This window comes from Montipora capricornis, chromosome 7 (assembly GCF_036669925.1).
Source record: "Montipora capricornis isolate CH-2021 chromosome 7, ASM3666992v2, whole genome shotgun sequence".
Taxonomy (NCBI): Eukaryota; Metazoa; Cnidaria; class Anthozoa; order Scleractinia; family Acroporidae; genus Montipora; species Montipora capricornis.
In genome coordinates this window covers 39,365,182-39,375,181 of record NC_090889.1, presented here as the reverse complement: position 1 = coordinate 39,375,181, position 10,000 = coordinate 39,365,182, and the positions used below count along the sequence as shown (strand labels likewise).

General features: G+C 40.2%; 2 protein-coding genes across 2 annotated transcripts in view; one reads left to right on the top strand and one right to left on the bottom strand.

The window, feature by feature from the left end:
* Positions 1 to 10,000, top strand: part of LOC138057176 (uncharacterized) — a 436,205-nt gene that overhangs the window by 404,764 nt on the left and 21,441 nt on the right. The window lies entirely within an intron of this gene.
* The window catches only part of LOC138057174 (MORN repeat-containing protein 5-like), a 13,118-nt gene that overhangs the window by 823 nt on the left and 2,295 nt on the right, over positions 1 to 10,000 (bottom strand). The window contains exons 4-6 of the mRNA XM_068903233.1: positions 8,029 to 8,140; positions 4,099 to 4,230; positions 1 to 591 (exon numbers count right to left, since the gene is read on the bottom strand). The exon at positions 1 to 591 is cut by the window's left edge and continues 823 nt beyond it. Of these exons, the coding sequence (XP_068759334.1) occupies positions 506 to 591; positions 4,099 to 4,230; positions 8,029 to 8,140 (330 nt within the window). The 3' untranslated portion in view covers positions 1 to 505. The remainder of the gene's footprint in view (positions 592 to 4,098; positions 4,231 to 8,028; positions 8,141 to 10,000) is intronic.

The following is a 10,000-nucleotide window of genomic DNA, read 5'->3' as shown; positions in this document are numbered from 1 at the left end:
GGATATTTTTGCGCGATTTAAATTTATGCGGAGAAAGCAGAACTTAGCAAGTGCTCTTGCTATCCAAAAAGAAAACTGAGGGTAGCCATGCATTTTTCAGAGATAAAATTTTAAGCTTTAATTTGGAAAGGAACGCCATACATTGCTTTGTATTTTAAAGCGTTTTACTAATATTGTTGATTAATTATCTTTGAAAAATGCGTGGTTACCCCCAATTTTCTTTTTGGAATTTAATAACACTTGTTGAGATCTGCTTTTCCCGCATATCCATACAACCGCGCAAAAATACCTTTCAATTAGTGGGCACCGTCCTTAATCTCTAGAACCGCTCCAAATCACTGAGAGAGCGTTCAACTTTCAAGACACTTTTGTAGTGTTGTTGGTGTTTTGGTTCTGAGGCATTGTAGATCGTAACGCTGGTTAGCCTGTGTACAGCCACCCCTCCCTCCTTTCGATGTTCTTTCTGATGGGAGCGGGTCGGCTGTGACATTTTATAACAAGCAACTCATTTGATGACATCTGGTCTGTAACCAACATTTTCGTCCCAGCCCTTTCTGCATGTCTTCAGAATCCAATCGTGTTCATCATCATCTAAAGAAAGAACAAAAACACAGTTACGATAATTTTACACCGACCAGATGGTTTCATCAAGACTGCACTACCTAACATTGAGAATATGGTATAAGGTTTGTCCCCATCAGGGTCAGAAAACTTCAAAAGTGTCTATTTTTAACTCACGTTTTGCGAGAAAATAAACAATAGGCCAAATGTTGTACCCAATTCAACTCTCCCGGGGTTAAGATTCTTTGTGTACTCTATTTGCACAATGTAGCATTCACGTTTAAATGATATGGAAATACCTGGAACAAAACATTTTATTCTCAAAGGGTCTGAATTCGGTACAACATTGAGTTGACCTATTTAGTCTATTCTGTTAATTTTTCTGCAAAACTTGGTTTGAAAATAGACACTTTTCTGACGCTGATGAGGACTAGGCCAATTTGAGTAAATCATACGTTTGGGTCATGGACTCCAGAGCACAAATGACACCCGGCAAGACACGCTTTGATCGTGCAGCACGAGGCAACAGCAATGACAAAGTAACCTCAAAGTAAATTCCGGTCAGGGGTGAGCTTTGCAAAATGGTAACCGATTTTCCAAGTTTTCCGACCAACCGGAAGAAATGGATTCCCAGGCCTTAACTTCCTTCATCACTCGAAATCGTAATTTTAAATAACGTTCCTTGCAGCCTTCGTTGTAGTCGTCGTAACTGCGCATGCCTAAGCTCCCTATTGTTACGTCGTTGCGTAAAGTAAAAGGGCCTTCAAGATCTACGACAAGATCGTCTACGAAAACACCACAAAACCTCAATATCATTGGTTAACAGTGGAAAAATAATCGTGCTGCACGTGCGGCACGCATTTTAGCACATAATTCGTGCGATTCTCTGCATAACAACGACGTGTAATCACCAAATTTGAGCTTTTGACTTCAACGCAAGCGTACAAATGTGAATCTTTCATTATCTATTTTCACTCTGAAACCGCTCGTAACAATTTATTATTAGGATACTTCGACTACATTGTACGACGTTCAAATGTAGACATAATCACTTATTTAGTATTAGGACGTTTCAGGTCTACGTCGGAGTTGGGCGGCAATAGACTATGTCATTTAGGGTGCGTTCGATTGACCGTATTCCGGAATAGGAATATGTGGAATAGAAGAGAAAAAGTCCTTCGTTTTTACGGAGATTCACATTAAATTGTCAAACACCTGCTAACATGCTATTTTAAACATACCTTTATTATCCTTGTTGCTTCAAAACGCTAGACATACCGTTTTAAATCATCACTCCAAGTATTCTTATTCCGGAATAGCGTCAATCGAACGCACCCTTAATGAGCAACAAATAACTGCAGAATACCCGGCCACTTATATGCATATGAATGGCGTGCATTGTTATGTGCCTCGTTCTTCAAACGATGCTGCTACAAGAACACAATAGTAGTGAATTTAAGAAACGGCGACGGCTACGAGTACGACATCGCTTCAAAACAGTAATATCATTGGTTAAAAGAGCATAAATAATCGTGCTGCACGTGCAGCACGGATTTTAGCAAGTATCTTAGCGGTCCTCTGCATAACGACGACGCGAAATCACCGAATTTTAGGTTTTGACGACAACGTAAACATGCAACAGAGAATCCTTCATTATCTGTTTTAACTCTGAAACCGCTCTTACCAATTTATTTTTAGGATACTTCGCCCATATTGTAGGAAGTGAACGAGACTTAATAATCGCGAAAGACTTATGATAGAGCCAAGTTATATTTTGAGATGACGTTTTCGTCGACCGTCGTCGTCGTAGATCTTAAATTCCCTAGTGAACACTTAAAACACTTTATTTTAGGGTGCATAATTACAGTAAAAAAACTGTACTCTCCCTTATGGCCCTATAGCCATTATGGCCATTATGGCCTTATGGCCTAGTGGCCCTGTATTCGGCAGTTACTGGGGAGCTTAAGCAACGACAACGGCGACGGCAACGAGAACGTCACAAATTTGCATATTTAGTGGGTAAAAACAATAGCTTTTGCACGCTCTGCACGTGCGTTTTTCACTTTTGTCCATTTCGTTACCGTCGTCAGCAAAACAACAACGTGAAATAGGCAAGTTTTTGGTTTTATAAAGAAGTCAGCACTTGAGGATAAATTTTCATTTTCTCTCATAAAATGGAGTGCTGTTCCGACTGGTGTCATCTTTGAGGAATTACCACACCCTTGTCATATTAAACACGTTGAAATAATCCCGAAGCGATTGAAATAACGCAAATTTATATTTTGAGATGACGTTCTCGTTGCCGTCGCCGTTGTCATTGTTTAAGCTCCCTACTCTCCCGACTGAGTGACTTCATAGCTCCGTTGGTCAGCATTGCACCGGCATCGCATAGGTCACGGGTTCCAATCCCGTTGAAACCACCTGAATTTTAATGTTAATGTTGGCGCAATGTTGAGACCGTTTAAACGGTCTCAACATTGCGCCAACATTAAAGTGCCCCTGTGACCAAAAAATCAATTCATATTTTTCCTTGGATTTCAAAACTATGTTAATAAAACACTAAGTGACCCACGTTTTAAGCCTTGATTTCAAAAAGACACCTCTTTATTTTAACTGTAATTTTCCTATTTAATGGTCCGCCATTACTAACATTATGTTCTTGAGAGAGCTGGATCGAGGAGAAAATGACGTCAAAGGCCCACTAGTTTAAGAATGCAATACGTGTGTACGCTGCAGAATTAATATGCAGCACGGGGATTTTGGGCTTTCAGACTTTTAAACTCACGCTTTGCATATATGATAAGCTGCGTTCACACGCTGAAATTTTAAGCTAGTGCGGAGCCTCTGACGTCACTTTTCTCTGGATCCAACCGTCTGAGGTCCAATCGGTCAGTTTTGAACGTGAGTAATGGCGGACCGTGAAATCCAAAACTTACACTCAAAGTAAACGGCCTTTGGATAAAAAGCAAAGCTCAAAATTTTGCCAGTCAGGTGTTAAGCAAACACACTTTCAAGGCAAAGTGGTTTTTTGATCACAGGGGCACTTTAAAGAACCAACACTTTCGCGAGATTTGATTGCGAGCAACTAAGGACTAGAAACCAGTCCCTCTCGTCCAGCTAAACTACAACATATTGACTTTTGTGGCCTGATGTGAGCATGCGTGTCTTCTACAGTTATTAAACAGAGTGTTCAAACGGCATCAACACCATTCAACGTTTTCGAGAACAAAGGAAAAGTTGAATCGATGTTGAATGAAAGTTTAAACCGACTTGAACTTGATTCAACACGCTTTCAACAAGCTTTCAACATTTTTCACGCTTTCAACAATGTCGGACGACCTGTTCAACTGCACCGAACATTTGCTTCAACAAAGTGTTGAATGCATGTTGAAGCACATGTTGAAACCGTTTAAACGGGCCTTAAGAGACAATTGCTTAAATTTTTTAGATAACTGCGAGGATCTCTTCTCCCTTTCACTTGGGAGTTACCGTTGCTCCAACCTCCCTGACTTGAACGGTTTATCGCCGGTAACATACCTGCATTTCTCAGGAATTTAAGCTCATAATCAACAACCACTCTGGAAAGAGGATTGTAGAAGCCATCACCACAATCGTAACAACCATCAGGAACCTCGCGGGGTGGGATTCGATTTGTGAGTTGGGATCGACCTAGATAAAATGCAAACAAACATATGACTGAGAGACTTAACGCGAGTTTCAATCGAGTGTCGTAAAACCAAAACCAAAGTAATCACTTTGCATGGCCAATCAAAAAGGAGGGAGACAATCCAGTAAACCAATCAAAACTCGAAGTAATTACACGCAGCCGACACAAAGCGCGGGGAAATGTGCACGTGCGAGCCACGATTGGTTTTGGTTTCACTTCTGATTGTATTGGTTGAAAAAGTGGCGCGTGAACTTGGAACCAATCACTGAGTGAAGTAATGCAAAAACAAAGCAATTCGCCAATTACTTTCGACACTCAATTGAAAACCGCTCTATATAACAACAACTAGCAGTAATCAAGAATTAGTGAGGTGCGTTGGTAATCTCATACCCAGATCTCTTGTGGCGAGCGAACAAGAGATCTGGGTACAAGATTAGTGCGTTCGATTCCTGTTTTGTCATCGATGAGACGTTTGGTATTGCTGGACGATCACCCATCAAGGTATTGACCCGTCTAATAGGACTTGACTTGCCGTAGGCAACCCGTAACACTATCCCATGAGAAAGGAAAGTAACTTTATTTTTATTAACTTTATTGGCGGGTAGCCAATTACTGGGGGCCCTGAGGAAAAAAAAAACTATTAAAATATACTTTTAAAAAATTAGGCACAATTACACACCATCACCGCCAAGCTAGCCACTTCTGCTGGAGAGAACAGGATAGGCACAACACCGGGGGCTTCATAATAGAGTGTGGGTTCTTTAACGTTCCAAAGGAAGGTTATGAACATAGAAGATATTTGTGAGACGGGGCCTACGATTTACAGTCCTTATCCGAGAAGACTTGAAAGTCTAGCCATTTGCAGATGAAATTACAAAGGCAGCACTTTCTCCTCAGTAACTTTAAGATCCTGAGTGTTGATCCGGCCGGGGTTCGAACCCGCGACCTCCCGACGTACTTTATTGCAGTGTTTAAGTTTCAGCTAGATTCATGTGGATTCCAAGTAGTTTTTCAAGCCAGTCTTACAAAGTGAAAGTTGTTGAAGCAAGTATTGCATTGCACAATGCAACCGTAAATTATGAAAAAATGATGAAAATGCTATGAACACAGAGCTAAATGATAGAACAGGAATACTAATTTTCAAAACTGAAATCAATACCATTTAAAAGATCTTTTCGGGCTAGTTAAAGTGACGTTTGGGCTAGTACATTCTAGCCACAGCTTGCCCCAAGGGCTAGCTGTTAAGTTACTTTTCTTTGCACCCTGTAAAGGAGGCGTTGGATTTGACTCGTGATATAAATCTTGAGCAGAGATCTCTGCCAAAAATATCTTGAAGTTCTTATAATTGCTGGTTTTCACTCACGTGATCAACAGCCATGTTTTTCAACGAAAACAAAAGGAAGCGTTTGCATAATAATAGAGTTAAATTCCCGGAGGATTTGGTCGGGGCACCAACATGGCCGCCTTTTCTTTGTTTAGGGCACCAACATGGCGGTCGTGACGTCATGTGAAAACCGAGAATTGCTAGTTCCGTAATTACCAGGAGCAATTCCTGAATGATTGCTTCTTTCACGAAAATGTTTCTCAGTCTTTGTCAGCAGTCCCCACATTAAGTGCGGAAAGGCTCAGTAGTAGTAGGAAAGTGGCACTATGTTCTCTGACCAACTGCCCTTGCCTGAGGACTGCCTCTTGAGATACTGCCCAAGTACAGGTCCAGTACAAAGCAATATAATAATCTTTGAGAGGATTTGCTTTTCTTATAATTTTTTTTATTGACTTGATGATATTCGAAAAAAAATCTGAGTGCTCCTTTCCTGGAGCTAAGCCTTCGACCTGCCGATTACTATATCGGAAAAGCTTCAAATAGCTTCGGAAGTGTTCACAGAAGTCGTCGGAATATCTTCGAACATTTTCGGGAGCGTTTGAAAGCATTCGGAACTTAGTCGTCGCAAATCGTCGGAAGTCGCTGGAATGTTCTCTGAAATCCTGGTCACGAGGAAAAGAAAATCTCCCGCACTCTTCCGCATTTGAAGTTGGCAGGTATGTAGTTTGGATGCTCTACCGCTAAGCAATAGGAAGGTGGGCCATTAATTAAACTAGGTTAGAATGACAATAAATTATTGTGCTGATATACGGCCAGGACTTACATTGTCGAAACTGTGCATTTTCATCTGACTGATCAAGAGTATAGCCCCGTGTAAACGGACGAAGCAACTCCCACCATTGTTGGGTGCTACATGTTGCGTCTGTTTGCACACCCTGTTGCTTGTTGTTGCATAATTGTTGGGAATAGCCTATTCCAGGCTCCCAGATAGTCGGGAAAACGAAAACAACTGCGTAGGAAAAGCGAGTGGGGGCTTGACCCAAGCCCCCACTCATTTTTTGCACGCATTTTTTTCTCTTACCCTACCATCTGGGAGCCTAAAACAGGCTATGTTGGGAGTTGTTGCACGAAGTTTGAAACTTCGGTCAAACTCTTGAGCCAACAACTCCCAACATTTCTTTTGTTTAGTAATCGCCGGAGTATTTCACAGCACCCCTTCCCATTCCCAGCAGTGATCTAACCCGAAGGTCGTGGGTTCAATTCCTAACCCTGGTCAGAGTTTTTCTCTGTCCTTGTGTGGGCCCATTTCCATTAGTAGGGCTAACGCTCACATGGTTCATATGGGGTACAAAACTAGCACTTCAAATTACACTCTAACAATTATTGGCCTCAGGCTCAGTGATTATCGGTGAATATTCACCGATAATCACTTCGTCTTCGGCGAATAATTGTTAAAGAGTGTAATGTGAAGTGCTAGTTTTGTACCCCATATGAACCATGTGAGCGTTAGCCCTACTAATGGAAATGGATGAAGTCGAGGTGAATATTCACCTATAATCACTGAGCCTGAGGCGAATAATTGTTTTAGTATAGATGTAAATACACAGGTGATTATTTCAAAAAAGAGAAAAAAAAACATTTCAACGCGAAATGATCTTCACTTACAGTGGCAAAACGACTACTGGTAGCCATTTTGTCCGTCGCGGTGATTATCGGCTGATAATCCAAGATAGCGAGCCAATGAGAGTGCGCGACTTTGTATAATCACCTATGTATCTATACTAAAATCAGTTATTAAATGTTGGATCCGTGTTGCACATCTCTTCCAACATTGTTGGGGCCACACGCGCGCATTACATATGGTCTCCATGGAGATAGCAACGCATTAACATGTTGAAAACAAGATGGCAGCCAGTATAACAGTATTCATTTATTTAATTAAAGGTATCTTAAGTTTATAAGAAAACTCTCATCGGATATTAAGAGCTTTTCCTTTGATAAGGAAGCTTGAGCCATTGATGAGGAGCTTGAGCCTTTGAGAAGGAAGCTTTTTCTTAAATAAGGAAGCTACACTGTATTACGTTAAAGAATAAGGACTCACAGTAACTATGCTATAATATTAGACACGACGTTTAGAGTGTTTTGTTATCTAGGTCAAATCAGATATCTTTCATTAATAAATAGGGTTAATATACTCAGTCTGTTATATTATTTTACTACTTAGGATTAGGAATTTAACTTAGTATTTATGTTTAAGTTTAATTGTAGGTCAACATTCAATTTGGCTGCCGATTTACTACAAATAAATGATACAGTCTAATCACACCAAGTCTGCCAAAACAATTATTTGAAACAAAAACAAGAAACAAAAAGGCAAACTTTCAAGAATGAGCAGTGCGGACTCACTGACAAACACTGTGTTAAAAGAATGCAAGGGTAATTGTAGCAGCTCAAGTTAATACTCTCAAATTATTACCTGCTGGCTTTAATCCATGTCGTATTTCAGTGTAGAATCGTCTGTCATATCCATCACAATATTCCCAGTCCTCTGCATCATACTCCAAACCATCGGCAAAAGTGTATTTTCCCTAACAAACAGGCAGTGCAAAGCAGATCATGTGGGACATCAAAAATTAGAAGTAATGGATGCAGTAAATAATGAGGAACCCCTGGGCGTCAATGGGTTAACTGAGCAGAAGGTCTGTATGGGAGAATCTTGACTGAGGTTTGTAGTACACATGACCAAGGTCAAGATTCTCCCATACAGACTGACTAAGCTCGGTTTAATAATAAGATGTTTATTATATGGCAAACTGAAACAAGAAAAATTTAATTCGTTTAATGTAACTGGTTTGTACTAACTGACATTTTGCTCGTGAACGGCGATGAGTGGCAATGAGCTAAACTTAAATCTGCCAAAGTTTGCTTGTCTTTCTTATCTTTTCTTCTCATCATGCTTTTTGGCACTTCTTCCATAAATACAATGTAAATATTGGTAGAAGAAAATACTCAATCTTTTTGCATTTTAGTTTGCAACCTTTTCACCGCAAAACATAACAGGTCTAGATGACAGTATAGAAGGAAAAATCTGTACCACAGTCAATATCGATTTCAGCCGATCAAATTTGTGAATTTGGTAGTTCCCAGTCCTTCTGAGACAGAGCCATATAATAAGATTATGTGTTAGAACGACAGACAGATACATACAGTATCCACACACATTAATGTCTTCTACCATTGGCAGGTGGAATAAAATAAATTAAAGCTGTCAGTATTGGTGAGGAAAGAAAAGCAAGCTAACAAACTAGGAGAATTACCCTTTCATCAGGATCCAGAGTTAAACAAAAATCCAGCCGACATACATATATGGCAACAACCAGGTCAAGGTCTTTATACACTCTTCCAATGGTTTCTGTTCACCCGGGCTGGTGAAGACACTACGTAACTTTCTGTGCCATGCAAGCCATTGTCAACGTGGCAGAACTAGCATTAATTTAGACCCATGGCTGTGATGTGAGAGGCACAAGTCTATTCTAAATTTAAGTCACAAACTGCTTTGTATTGCTGTTTTCAAAGAGATTTTGCATTGCAAAGCGGTTTGTGATGCAAAATCAAGAATAGGCCCATGCCAGTTCCACATCACGGTCCAAATTACTGCTTGAGTTTTCATAACTTTGCGCATCTTGCCCGGGAGATAAAAAGCGAAATTTTGAAGTAAGAAGGTGAAAAGAATGTTTGCTTTTGGTGGGGAGATTGATACTGTAGACGAAAAATATTGGTTCTTTCAGAATAATTTGGTGAAACAAAAGTGAGATAAACTAGCAACAACAAACCCAAGAGCTGAAGATTTGGCAGCTATGAAATTGGTGTAATTTTCACTCATTTTTTTGTCTTTTTAGTTAATTACACTGTACATAAGCAACAGTTCACCTGGCGTGAAGGAATCTGGATTCCTGAATCCAGAGCAATTGGAATCCGGAATCCATTGCGGTGGAACCCATGAGTTTGGGGAATGAGAGGGAGACCTTGATTCAAACAGTCACAATTTAGGCAAGTTCTCAAAACAGAAATCAAAGTTCTAAATTATATGAGTAACTCATGACCATAAAATTCATTAATTTTGATCAATATCCAACTTTGTTTATCAGAAATGCTATTCATGTTAGCTGCAGAACTTACATGTAGATCTACCGGTAAGTTTAGGCCTTTCAAGAACTATTAAAGTAGATGCCTGGGCTAATCAATGTAAGCGGTGGTCACTTTTGTCTTTTACAACGGTTTGTGTGAAAATAAAGGCAGAGTAGCCGGCGGCAAGAGGCAAATGTCTGACAAACAGATGGCAGTAGTCACCGCCGGTGAGGTATATCGCGGGTGACTGGCTTCTTTTTGACCAAAAAAACTGTCAAAGTGTATGTCTATACCCTTTAAGGTTGCTAAAGGAGCCCTTA